The sequence below is a fragment of the Sciurus carolinensis genome, chromosome 9 (assembly GCF_902686445.1).
Source record: "Sciurus carolinensis chromosome 9, mSciCar1.2, whole genome shotgun sequence".
In the NCBI taxonomy this organism is placed as follows: domain Eukaryota; kingdom Metazoa; phylum Chordata; class Mammalia; order Rodentia; family Sciuridae; genus Sciurus; species Sciurus carolinensis.
In genome coordinates, this window is record NC_062221.1 from 72102930 (window position 1) to 72117333 (window position 14404).

The 14404-nt window shown below is 33.0% G+C and overlaps 1 protein-coding gene across 11 annotated transcripts in view; it reads right to left on the bottom strand.

Moving 5' to 3' along the window:
* Positions 1 to 14404, bottom strand: part of Stxbp5l (syntaxin binding protein 5L) — a 424978-nt gene that overhangs the window by 214515 nt on the left and 196059 nt on the right. For all 11 annotated transcript variants that reach the window (XM_047563364.1, XM_047563362.1, XM_047563358.1 and 8 more), the window contains exon 8: positions 8866 to 8949. In XM_047563364.1, coding sequence (XP_047419320.1) covers positions 8866 to 8949 — 84 coding nt within the window. The remainder of the gene's footprint in view (positions 1 to 8865; positions 8950 to 14404) is intronic.

The window sequence follows — 14404 nt, forward strand, 5'->3', positions numbered from 1 at the left end:
TTGAACGAGGAGGACATACACAACTTAAATAAACCAATTTCAAGCAATGAAATAGAAGAGGTCATCAAAAGCCTACCAACAAAGAAAAGTCCAGGACCAGATGGGTTCTCAGCCGAGTTCTACAAAACCTTTAAAGAAGAGCTCATTCCAATACTCCTCAAACTATTCCATGAAATAGAAGAGGAGGGAACTCTACCAAACTCGTTCTATGAAGCCAATATCACCCTGATACCTAAACCAGACAGAGACACATCAAGGAAAGAAAATTTCAGACCAATATCCTTAATGAACATCGATGCAAAAATTCTCAACAAAATTTTAGCAAATCGCATACAAATATATATTAAAAAGATAGTGCACCACGATCAAGTGGGTTTTATCCCAGGGATGCAAGGTTGGTTCAACATTCGGAAATCAATAAATGTCATTCACCATATCAACAGACTTAAAGTTAAGAATCACATGATTATTTCAATAGATGCAGAAAAAGCATTTGATAAAATACAGCATCCCTTCATGCTCAAAACACTAGAAAAAATTGGGGTAATGGGAACATTCCTAAACATTATAAAGGCCATCTACGCTAAGCCCATGGCTAATATCATTCTAAATGGTGAAAAACTGAAAGCGTTCCCCCTAAAAACTGGAACAAGGCAGGGATGCCCTCTTTCACCGCTTCTATTCAACATCGTCCTTGAGACTCTAGCCAGAGCAATCAGACAAACCAAAGAAATTAAAGGGATACGAATAGGAAAAGAAGAACTCAAACTATCCCTGTTCGCTGATGACATGATTATATATTTAGAGGAATTGGAAATTCCACCAGAAAACTTTTAGAACTCATCAGTGAATTCAGTAAAGTAGCAGGTTACAAGATCAATGCTCACAAATCCAATGCATTTTTATACATAAGTGATGAATCTTCAGAAAGAGAAATTAGGAAAACTACCTCATTCACAATAGCCTCAAAAAAAATAAAATACTTGGGAATCAATCTCACAAAAGAGGTGAAAGACCTCTACAATGAGATCTACAGAACACTAAAGAAAGAAATTCAAGAAAACCTGAGAAAATGGAAAGATCTCCCATGTTCTTGGATAGGCAGAATTAATATTGTCAAAATGGCTATACTACCAAAAGTGCTATACAGATTCAATGCAATTCCAATTAAAATCCCAATGATGTACCTTGCAGAAATAGAGCAAGCAATTATGAAATTCATCTGGAAGAATAAAAAACCTAGAATAGCTAAAGCAATCCTCAGTAGCAAGAGCGAAGCAGGGGGTATCGCAATACCAGATCTTCAACTCTACTACAAAGCAATAGTAACAAAAAACGGCATGGTATTGGTACCAAAATAGACAGGTAGATCAATGGTACAGAATAGAGGACATGGACACAAACCCAAATAAATACAATTTTCTCATACTAGACAAAGGTTCCAAAAATATGCAATGGAGGAAAGATAGCCTCTTCAACAAATGGTGCTGGGAAAACTGGAAAACCATATGCAATAGAATGAAATTAAACCCCTATCTCTCACCCTACACAAAACTCAACTCAAAATGGATCAAGGACCTCGGAATCAGACCAGAGACCCTGCATCTTATAGAAGAAAAAGTAGGTCCAAATCTTCAACTTGTTGGCTTAGGATCAGACTTCCTTAACAGGACTCCCATAGCACAAGAAATAAAAGCAAGAATCAACAACTGGGATAGATTCAAACTAAAAAGCTTTCTCTCAGCAAAGGAAACTATCAGAAATGTGAAGAGAGAGCCTACGGAGTGGGAGAATATCTTTGCCAACCATACCTCAGATAGAGCGCTAATTTCCAGAATCTATAAAGAACTCAAAAAACTCTACACCAAGAATAAAAATAATCCAATCAACAAATGGTCTAAGGAAATGAACAGACACTTCACAGAAGAAGATGTACAAGTAATCAACAGATATATGAAGAAATGTTCAACATCCCTAGTAATAAGGGAAATGCAAATCAAAACTACCCTAAGATTTCATCTCACCCCAATTAGAATGGCGATTATCAAGAATACAAGCAACAATAAGTGTTGGTGAGGATGTGGTGAAAAAGGAACACTCATTCATTGCTGGTGGGGTTGCAAATTAGTGCAGCCACTCTGGAAAGCAGTGTGGAGATTCCTCAAAAAGCTTGGAATGGAAACACCATTTGACCCAGCTATCCCACTCCTTGGCCTATACCCAAAGGACTTAAAATCAGCATACTACAGAGATACAGCCACATCAATGTTCATTGCTGCTCAATTCACCATAGCCAGATTGTGGAACCAACCTAGATGCCCTTCAGTTGATGAATGGATAAAGAAACTGTGGCATATATATACAATGGAATATTACTCCGCAATGAAGAATGATAAAATTATGGCATTTGTAGGCAAATGGACGCAATTGGAGAATATCATGCTAAGTGAGATAAGCCAATCTCAAAAAACTAAAGGACGAATGATCTCGCTGATAAGCGGATGAGGACATATAATGGGTGGTGGGAGGGGTTAGCATTAGGTTTAGGGTTAGGTTTAGGGTTAGGGATAAGGAGAGCGGTAAGAATGAAGGAAAGAAGGACTGTATAGAGGGCAAAGAGGGGTGGGAGGGGTGGGGGGGAAAGGAAAAAAAAATAAACATCATTGCCCTATGTAAACGTATGATTACACAAATGGTATGCCTTGACTCTATGTACAAATAGAGAAACAACATGTATCCCATTTGTATACAATTAAAAAAAATAAAAAAAAAAAAAAAGAATTTTGTTTTGTAATCTTCTTGTGTCTTTATCTGATTTTGTTATCACGGTGATACTGCTTTGTAGAATAAATCTGGAAGTCTTCCAAACTCATGGCATTTGAGGAGCAATTTCATGCACTATTTCACAGAATAATTTGAGGAGCACTGGTGTTAGTTCTTCTGTAAAGATCTGGCACAATTCTACTGTAAATCCATCTGGGCCTGGGCTTTTCATTACTGATTCAACCCCACTGATCATTATTGGTCATTGTTATTTACCTTTTCTATTTACTCTTGGTTCAGTTTTGATAGGTAATATGTGTCTAGTGATTTATCCATCTCTTTCAGATTTTCTAATTTGTTGGAATACAAATTTTTAAAATAGTAATTAATGATCATCTGGATTTCCATGATGTCTCTTGTAATAGCCCCCTTTTCATCTCTAATTTTATTAACTTGGGTGGTCTCTCTTTTGGTTAGTTTGGCTAATGGTTTATCAGTCTTGTTTATCTTGCCAACAAACTGATACTTTATTTTGTTCCTTTATTCTCTATTTCATTCATTTCAACTCTGACCTTTAATATTTGTTCCCTTCTACTGCTTTTCGGTTTTGTTTGTTCAAGTTCTTCTAAGACCCTGAGAAGTATCATTGGGTTATATATTTAAGATCGTTCTGATTTTTTTATGTAGGCCCTTATAGATATAAACTTCCATCTTAAAACTGTCTTAATACATCCCAGAGATTCTGGTATGTTGTATTTCTATTCTCATGTGAGTGGGCTGAGGAGATAGCTCAGCTGGTAGAGTGCTTGCCTCGAAAGCACAAGGCCCTGAGTTCAATCCCCAGTACTGCAAAAAAAAAAAAAAAAAAAAAAGGTATTCTCATGTGATTATAAGAATTGGTTAACTTATCCCAATTTCTTTGATATCCAGTCATCATTCAAAAGTGTATTTTTCAATCTCCATGCATTTGTGTAGTTTCTATTGCTGTTGATTTTTAATTTCAATCCATTATGATCTAATAAGATATCAAAATTATTTGTTTTTTTTAATTTGCTAAGACTTGTCTTTGTGGCCTAATATGTTATCTACTTTGCAGAAAGTTGCATGAGCTGCTAAAAGGTAAGTATATTCAGTTGTTATTGAATGAAATATTCTGTTGATGTCTTAAAAGCATTTAATCTAAAATAAATTTAACTTTTTAGAATTTATGTCCATTTTTTTATTTGCCTGGATGATCTATCAGTGAGAGTGGTTTATTAAGTCACCCACTATTATTGTCCATAGGTCCCTTTATGCGAAGAAGTACTTACTTTATGAAGTTGGGTGTACCAATATGTTCAGGGCATATAAATTTTTATTTTTTACTCTGTTTATACATAAGAGCAGAATGCATTTTGATTCATTGTACACAAATGGAGTACAATTTTCATTTCTCTGATAGGACATGATATAGAGTCATGCCATTTGTGTAATCATACATGTACATAGGGGAATGATGTTTGTCTCATTCCACCATACTTCTTTCCCCCTCCCCTATCCTTCTCTCATTTTCCGCTACACAATCCACAGTTCCTCCATTCTACCCTAAACCCCTCCCCACCCCTGTTATATATCAGCATCCATTTTTCAGAGAAAACATTCTGGTTTTCTGGGATTGGCTTATTTCACTTAACATGATATTCTCCAACTCCATCCATTTACCTGCAAATGCCATAATTTTTTTGTTCTTCTTTGTGGCTAAATAATATTCCATTGTGTGTGTATGTGTGTGTGTGTGTGTGTGTGTGTATCACAACTGCTTTATTCATTCATCTATTGAAAAGCATCTAGGTTGGTTCTACAATCTAGCTATTGTGAATTGAGCTGCTATAAACATTGATGTGGCTGCATCACTGTAGTATGTTGATTTTAATGAGGAGTGAGATAGCTGGATCAAATGGAGGGTCCATTCCAAGTTTTCTGAGGAATTTCCATACTGGTTTCCAGAGTGGATACACCGATTTGCAGTCCCACCAGCAATGTACGAGTGTACCTTTTTCCCCCACATCCTTGCCAACATCTATTGTTTCTTGTATTCTTGATAATAGCCATTCTAATTGGAGTGAGATGAAATTTTAGGTAGTTTAAATTTGCATTTCTTTAATTACTAGAGATGTTGAACTTTTTTTTATATATTTATTGACTAATTATATATCTCCTTCTGTGAAGTGTCTGCTCAGTTCCTTAGCCCATTTATTGAGTGGGTTCTTTGTATTTTTGGTAGCAAGTTTTCTGAGTTCTTTATAAATTCTGGAGATTAGTGCTCTATCTGAAGTGTGTGTGGCAAAGATTTTATTCCACTCTGTAGGCTCTCTCTTCATATTATTGATTGTTTCCTTTGCTGAGAAAAAAGCTTTTTAGTTTGAATCTATTCCAATTATTGATTCCTGCTTTTATTTCTTGCACTTTGGGAGTCTTGTTAAGTAAGTACAGTCTTAAGCCAACATGATAAAGATTTGAACCTACTTTTTCTTCTATTTGGTGCAGAGTCTCTGGTCTAATTTCTAGGTCCTGGATCCATTTTGAATTGAGTTTTGTGCAGGGTGAGAGATAGGGGTTTCATTTCATTTTGCTGCATATGGATTTCCAGTTTTCCCAGCACCATTTGTTGAAGAGGCTATCTTTTTTCCACTGTAGGTTTTTGGCACCTTTGTCTAGTATTAGATGACTGTATGTATGTGGGTTTGTCTGTGTCCTCTATTCTATACCATTGGTCTACCTGTCTATTTTGGTGCCAAAGCCATGCTGTTTTGTTACTATTTCTCTGTAGTACAGTTGAAGGTCTGGTATTGTGGTACTTCCTGCTTCACACTTCCTGCTAAGGATCACTCTGTTTATTCTGGGTCTCCTATTCTTCCGAATGAGTTTCATGATTTCTTTCTTTCTATGAGGTACATCATTGGGATTTTAATTGGAATTGCATTGAATCTGCATAGCACTTTTGGGAATATGGCCATTTTGACAATATTAATTCTGCCTATCGGAGAACATGGGAGATCTTTCCATCGTCTAAGTTTTCTTTAATTTCTTTCTTTAGTGTTCTCTAGTTTTCACTGTAGAGGTCTTTCGCCTCCTTTGTTAGAATGATTCCCAAGTATTTTATTTTATATATATTTTTTGAGGATTATTGTAAATGGGGTAGCTTTCCTAATTTCTCTTTCAGAGGATTCATCACTTATGAACCAACAGAAATGCACTAGATTTATGAGGTGGCTTTCATATGGTGCTACTTTGCTGAATTCATTTATTAGTTCTAGAAGTTTTCTGGTAGAAATTTTTGGATCCTCCAAATATAGAATCATGTCATTGTCAAACAGTGATAGTTTGAGTTCTTCTTTTCCTATTCCTATCCCTTCTTTGGTCTATCTAATTTTTCTAGCTAAAGTATCAAAGATGATCTTGAATAGAAGTGGTAAAAGAGGGCATCTCTGTCTTGTTCCAGTTTTTTGGAGGGAATCTTTCAGTTTCTCTTCATTTATATTGATGTTGGCCTTGGGTTTAGCATAGAAAATCTTTACAAGGTTGAGGTATGTTCCTACTATCCCTATTTTTTCTAGTGTTTTGAGCATGAAGGGGGGGCAGTATTTTATCAAATGCTTTTTTTTTTTGCATCTATTGAAATAATCATGTGATTCTTAAGTTTAAGCCTGTTGATGTGGTGAATTACATTTATAGATTTCTGGATGTTGAATCAACCTTACATCTCTGGGATGAAACCCACTTGATCATGGTGCACTATCTTTTTAATACATTTTTGTATGTGATTTGTAGGGCATATATTTTTATAATCATATCTTCTTGTTGGTTAGTTCCCTTTAGCAATGTATAGTGAAATGCTTTGTCTAATTTTTTTAGATGTGTGATATTAAGGATTGAACTTAGGGCCTAGCACATTGTAGGCAAGTACTCTATCACTGTGCAAAACTCATAGTTATTTGTATTTTATTTTGACAGAGTGAATCTCATTAAGTTTCCCAGGTTGACTATAAAGTTGTGATCTTCCTATCTTAGTCTCCCAAGTATCTAGTACTACAGATGTGTATATCCAGTCTTGTCCTTTCTGACTGAAGTTGGCTTGAACTCTACTTTTCAATTCCATATGCATAGAATGCTGTCCTTCCATTCTTTTCAGTCTGTGAAGGTCTATGCTAATTAGGGGGCCTTCTTTTTTAAACCAATATGCTAATTAATCTGTCTTTTTTTAAAACTTTTTAGTTGTCAATGGACCTTTATTTATATGTGGTGCTGAGAATGGAACCCAGTGCCTCACACATGATAGGCAAGTGCTGTACCACTGAGCCAGAACCCCAGTCCCTAATGTATGTCTTTTAACTGGAGAATTCAGTGTTATTATAGGGAAGTGTGTACTACTTACTGTCTTTTTTTATTATTTTTAATGTGTACCTAAACCCTAATTCTCATTTTCTTATCTACTCTTCTAATGAGATTTATTCTCCCACACTTCTCTTGGTTATTTTTATCCTTGTCTATTTATGGGTTCCTATGTCTTCTGAAACACTGACTTAGTGATCATTAACTCCTTTAGTTTATCTTGGAACATATTTATCTCTTCTTCAATTGTGAAGTTTACTTTTGCTGCATACAGAAATCTACATTGGCAGGTTTTTTTTTCTTTTTTTCCCCCAAGAGTTTGACAATATCATTATATGCCCTCCTGGTCTTTAGCATTTCTTCCCAGAAATCTAATATTACTCTGATGGGTTTGTCTTTATAAATGACTTGACATTTCTAACAGCTTTTAAAATCCTTTCTTTGTTCTAAGTTTTTGGTATTTTAAATATAATATGTTGTGGAGAAGTTCTTTTCTGGTCGGGTCTATTTAGAGTTCTAAATGTCTCCAGTACCTGCATGTCTATGTCATTTCCAAGACTGGGGAGGCTTCCTGCCATTACTTTACTGAAGAAGTTTTCTATGTAATTATCCTACATGTCCACTTCTTCCTCCAGGGCCTATGAAACTTAAATTTAGTTTCTTATTGTTGTCTCAGAGCTTGTGTATATTCTGTTCAAAGTTTTTTCTTTGTTACTATCAGCTAAATTCTGATTTTCTCTTCTATCACTGCTTCTGAAGCAATTTTTCCAACTTTGTCTCTTTTGGTCTTTTCCTTTGTGTCACCTCTAAACCCCCTGCATGGGGGCAAGTTCAAAACTGATGAACTCTTTTTCACTCTCTATTCTAGTAACCAAAGTCTCTGAGCCTCTATAAGTCTCTGTCAGTCTATTACTGGACCTCATTCTTTTCCCTCAGTCACTCAACCCACTGCATATCTGTTCTACAATTACTGTGATTCTTAACTGCAGAAAAACTGGAACTTACAGCCTGCTTCTACTCAGCCATCCTCTCCTATTGCATTCTCCCATTTTTCAAATTTAATAGTACAGATGATCATCTTTACTTCCATAGCTACAAGAAGCAATTACCTTTTTCATCTTTTAATACAGTTCCACAGTCTTTGTATTCGTATCTTTTTAAATGGGAAATAATTAATGACTTTGAATCAATCTCCAAACTTAAAGTGTCAACTGGGAGACTATTCCTTGATAAATGGGAGTTTGTTGCTTCCCTAATCCTCATTTATGTTCAATAAAATTTATTTTAAGATCTTACTGTCATTTATTATCATTACCATTTATAAAATCTCTATTTTTAGAAGGCAAGTATTGAGAGAGAATGCATTTCAAATTGATTTCAAATTTTTTTGCCATAGAAATGAGTTTTGTTAGAATAGTCTTTAGAGAATTTAAGAACAATGAGGCAAGACATAAGCATGGAGTCTTGAGGAGAGAAAAGGAATGAGATAAAATTGGAAATACACCATAGTAACAGGATAAACTACACAGGATACTCTGAAAAAGTATGGCAGTCAAGGCAAATTTCTAATCAGAAGGATAATCCAGAGTTGAAATTTATACAAATAACAAAATAAAGTGTGAGAACAAGGTAATTTCCCAGTGAAAAAAATACTGATGCTGTAGAACAGCTTAAAAATTGAAATGACAACAAAGTCCTAAGACTTCAAATATTTCAGTAGAAATCACTTACCTCATCATAATAAACTCTCAGTTCTGCTCTTTTAGATTTCAAATCCCAGAATACTACAGTACCATTTTCATAACCTATTAGCAGCTGAAAAACATTAAAACAATCATTTTCTTAATTTTGACATTAATATTATCTTGGCTCAAATAAATAATTATGTTAATACAATAAAGAAAAATCATACCACATAACACAATTGTATTTATAACTGTGTAATACTAATTTTCTAGAACTTCATTATGTTTCCTACCTTTAAAAACATTTTCACCACAAAGATATATTTGAGGAAACAGATACCTTATGCTGGCCTGTACATTAACAATATGCATATATTTTGAAACAGCACAAGATACTCCATAAATAGGTATAATTTTATGTGCCAAATTAAAGCAAATAACTTTACTTCCATATAAATATTTATCAATGAATTTTGCTTCATTCTAAGAGGAAATGAGTATATAAATATATGTGATACAATATAAAAATCAGTATGAAAATTGGAAAAGAAAAATGGTATAGAAAATGAAGATGAAATGGTACGATTAATGATTTGATAAATGAAAAAATGTCTAAATTAGATTTGTACTTACATAAGTATTTCTCAAATTCATAAGAAATCACATGTACCATACTTTAATATTTGAACTTCAGAACAATTCTTTTCACATACCAGAGAAAATGATGAATAACAAGACCAGTTTCTATTGAGTGTATAAGACTATGCTAAAGAAGATTTGATAGTTTTAAAAGTTTGGAAAATATCACTTAAGCAAAAAAGAGATTAAAACAATTCTTCCAAATTAGAGCCTTAAGATGGAATAGTCTTATTCTAAAACACTATCATATTTTCAAAGTGAATATCTGAAAAATAAATGTTACTTTGTCTATAAGACAGCAATAGTAATCATAGTATGTAAAATATTGAGCATCAAAATAGCAAAAATTACTGAGATAACTATAAGATTATGATACAGGAAATATTGCACTAGATTCACTTAGAGAATTAATGAAGAGAAAAGAGCCCCAGACATTAAGGAAACATCAGACAAGGTTACTCTATAATCATGAGGGATCAAGATAAAAGATGACTTCTCGGCAATCATATCTGACCACATTGAAACACCAAGTTATAAATCATTTATGTATCATTTTTTAAAGTCTTTTACAACAGAATATAAATACCATAAAGGCAAAGAAGTAGGGTTATTTGTTCACTATTATATCATTAGGACCTGGAACTCTGAATAAAATAGGTATTTGATAAAATTAATTATTAAGTATCAAAGAATCAAATTTAGATATTACATTCTAATGACAGTTAAGTAAAATGAGAAGTCACTGAGGAAAGTATTTTGGAAATAAAAAACATCTAAATAATTAATGAACAAAGAAATCATTAATAAAATGTACAAAATAAAACTAAACAAAAATGTCTCACATTGAAACTTATGGGATACAGATGAATCTTACTAAGAGAAATTTGTAGTTTTATAAACAGACATGAAAATAAAACTTTAAACTGTTTTATAATATTTATTTGACTTCAAATAAAGTCAAGAGAGTAAACTTCAGAAATAAGAAAAAAATGAAACATTTAATCCAAGATCAAAGGATGCCTTTTATTTATTCAAATATAATTTTATATCTTACATGAAGTTTCCAAGTGCTCTACATATTTATTTTCTTATTAACTTGATACTTAGTTATTTTGATGTTTTCATTGCTATTTTATATGAGCTATTGTCTTCATTATCTTTTCTAAAAGGCTATAATTTATAGAGTTAAATTTGAGTATGCAATCTTCTCACTTTTATTTTAATGTTTATTTTATTTTTTCATGTTTTTATTCATGTATTATATAGTGTGGTTCATTTTGACATAATCATGAATGAAATAAGTGAAAAAATGTGTACCTCTTTAGTAATCAAGGAAATGCAAATCAAAACTACAATGAGAATTCATCTCAATTAGAATGCCAATCATCAGGAATACAAACAACAATAATTAATGTGGATCTTCTTAGTCATTCTAGGCATAATTTCATAATTATCTAAAACAGAGATAATTTTACTCTTCCTTTTCAATTTTTATACCTCTAAGTGTTTGTATTAGTCTAACTGCTTTGTTCAAATATCCTTCAGTGTCTTCAGTGTTAAAAATAGTGGAGAGGTGAGTCTCTTTCTTCTTAGTGCCTATAGTTTTTCCTCATTAAATAAGATCTTAAATTCTGAAAACAAAGGGGATTATGAATTAATTCACTTTTATAAATTTATTTGACCAGTAATAGAGGCTTAATTTTAAAATATTTTATTGTGTATTCATACCCTTGTATACCCATGTAACTACCTATGTCAAAAAATAAAACAAAGAAATTGAAAAAAAAATACAAGCCTTTCAGAACCCTATTTCATATACACTTACAAGGTCAGTATCTTCTGTCTTCTCTAAAATTAACCAATGTTCTGATTTTTAACATTATAGGTTACTGTTAAGTTTTTGAATTTTATTTAAGAATTATGCATTACATATTTTTCGTCTTGCTTATATTTCTATTTTAGTTGTTGTAGTTCATTCAATTTCACTACTCAAACAGTATTCCATTGTTTAGCTATAACAGTATCACAAGTAATGTATTCATTTTACAATCAATGTAATAATGTTGAATGAACAAACTTATACATGAATTTTGGTGAATATGTGTATACACTCTACCAGGTATATACTGGTCCATAGGGTATGAACACATTTAACAGATGTTATCAAGCAGTTTTTCCAAAGTGCTTAAACCAGCTTTCATTTCCACAAGCTACATATGAGGGTTCCAATTCCTTCTCATCTTCTTGAATTACTTATATTGTCAACAGTTGTACAATGTTTAAGAGAAGACATACATAGTAGGCAACTTTGTCTCATTTCTGATTAGCAGGAAAACTTTTATTTATTCACCATTAAGGAGGACATTTTCATAGCATTGGGTAAATTAGCAAAGTTCAGAGTCATGAAGGTTTTTTTGCTAGAATACCAAGAGATTTTTATCCTGAAAGAAGTTGAATTTTATTAAATGCTTCTTAGGAATCTATTTTTATTGTCATATATTTTGTCCTAATTTCTGTTAAAATTTTAATTCTGTGAATTAAATTGATTTTAAAAATCTAAACCAACTGCATTCTTTTTAAATATTTTTTTCTAGTTGTCAATGAACCTTTATTTTATTTATATGCGGTGCTAAGAATTAAACCCAGCGCATCACACATGCTAGGCAAGCACTCTACCACTGAACTACAACCCCAGCCCTAAAATGCTAAACCAACTACATTTCTAGAATGAACAAAAATTCTTTGTGATCTTGTGTGCCTTCTTATTCATTCTTGATCAGACTTGCCACAGACACACCAATTTTGTTAGTTTTCAAAGAATCAACTTTCATTTTTGCTAACATATTACATTTTGTTTTCTATTAGTTTAATATCTGCTCTTGTTTTTTGAATTAGGGCTCTTCAGATAAACCAAATCAATAGGATATATTTCTACACATAAAGATTTATTATCAGGAATTGGCTCACGTGATTACAGAGGCTGACAAATCCCAAGATCTGCAGGGTGAGTTGGCAAGCTGAAGACCCAGGAAAACTGATATTGTTACAGTCTGAATCTGAAGGCCTGAGAACCAGGAAAATTGATGGTGAAGTTATGGTCTGAAGACCAGCAGGCTCAAGTACCAGGAAGAGTCGGTGTTTCAGTTAACAGTCCCAAAGACAGGTAAAAGCTGATGTCTCAGTTCCAAAGCAGTCAGGCAGGAAGACTCTCTTCCTCAGGAGAGGCTCAGGCTTTTTGTTTGATTCAAGCCTTCATTCAATTGATGGAACCCATCCACATTATGAAGGACAATTTATTTTTCTCAGTCTATAGATTTAATATTAACTTTGTCCAACACTATCCTCATAGAAACATTCAGAATAGTGTCTGACCAAATATCTGAGTACCCCAAAGCCCAATGGAGTCGATGACATAAATTAAACAGTCACATCTCTGTTATCTTTCTTCTACTTTCTTTGGGTTTAATTCACTATATTTTTAACTTCTTAGGTTAGATACTAAGATCATAGATTTTTCAGCTTTTCTCCCCTTTTAATAAATGAAAGAAAAGCTATAAACAGTTCGTTAGCCATAGTTCTAATTACACTCTAAGTTTGATATGCCATGTTTTTATTGTAATTTAGTTTAAAATATATTGCAATTTCTGTATTGATTTCTTCTTTAATATAAAAGTTATTGAGAAGTATGGTGCTCAATCACTAGTCCTTTGGGGGATTTCCCATTTGTCTTTTTCTTATAATCTTATTAAACTCTCTTGTTATAGAATATATTGTGTATTATTTTAATCCTCTGAAAATTTTTGACATATATTTTATGATTCAGCAAATGTAAACCTTTGGCAAATACTCTGTGTGTACTTGACAATAATATGTAGTCTGTAAGGGTTGGGTATAAGTTTATTAATCAGGTGGTTCAAATTTTTGTTATTCTCACTACTTGTCTTCGCTTGTTTTCTCAGTAACTGGGAGAAATGTATTAAAATTTCCAGCCACAATTGTGAATTTAAATATTTTTCCTTTTAATTTTCAGTTTACCTTGTATTTTTTAGCTCTATCAAATTATACACACAAAAACACACACCAAGGAATCTTGCAAAGTGAAAAGATGACTCAAATTTGTACAATTTTCAGGTAACATGGTACTATGTGAAGAAAGCACTACCTATACATTATAATGCTATGTCATTAGTCATATACAAATTTAGTATTATTTCTCCTGCTGAATTATTCTCCCAGTTTATTTTCCTTCTATGGAGAAGGGGGAGAGAAGGAATGGCTAGCAATTTGTTCTTATACCAGTTTCCTACTCTATTTAACTTATATATAATACATTTACTTATTCTTTTAGCGCTCCTACAAGGATAGAAAATTTTCCCATAACTTATCAAAGTGTGATATAAACTAATACTTTTGCTACTTTCTGGAATTTGTAAGTAATATATTTTTCAGGGTTCTTCACAGAGAAATAGTCAATATGATGGCGTGTGTGTGATGGGAATTGGCTCATATAGTTATGGAGGAAAAGTTCCACAAAAGGTCATCTGCAAAGAAACAGGATTGAATTCGGTCTGCGTCTGAAGGTCTGAGAATCAGAGGAGGGAGTAGCATTGATAGAAGACCGAGTCTGAAGGCTTGTGAACTTTGAGTTCTGATGTTCAAGAGCAGGCTACACCAGCTCCAGAAGAGAGTAAATTCACATTCCTTTTTGTCTACCCACATTGGAGAGGGTCAAGCTAATTCAAATGTTAATATTTTCTTGAAACGATCTAGATGCACTCAAATAATGCTTTATCAGTAAGCTGGGTATTATTTAACTAGTCAATTTAACACATAATTATCACTAGAGCCTTGGAAGTTAAATTCAATAAACTTAAACCTAACTTTTTTACCTATTTTCTCTTGTATTTTAATTCTCAATATATTACATTCCCTGAAGTCATTGTCAT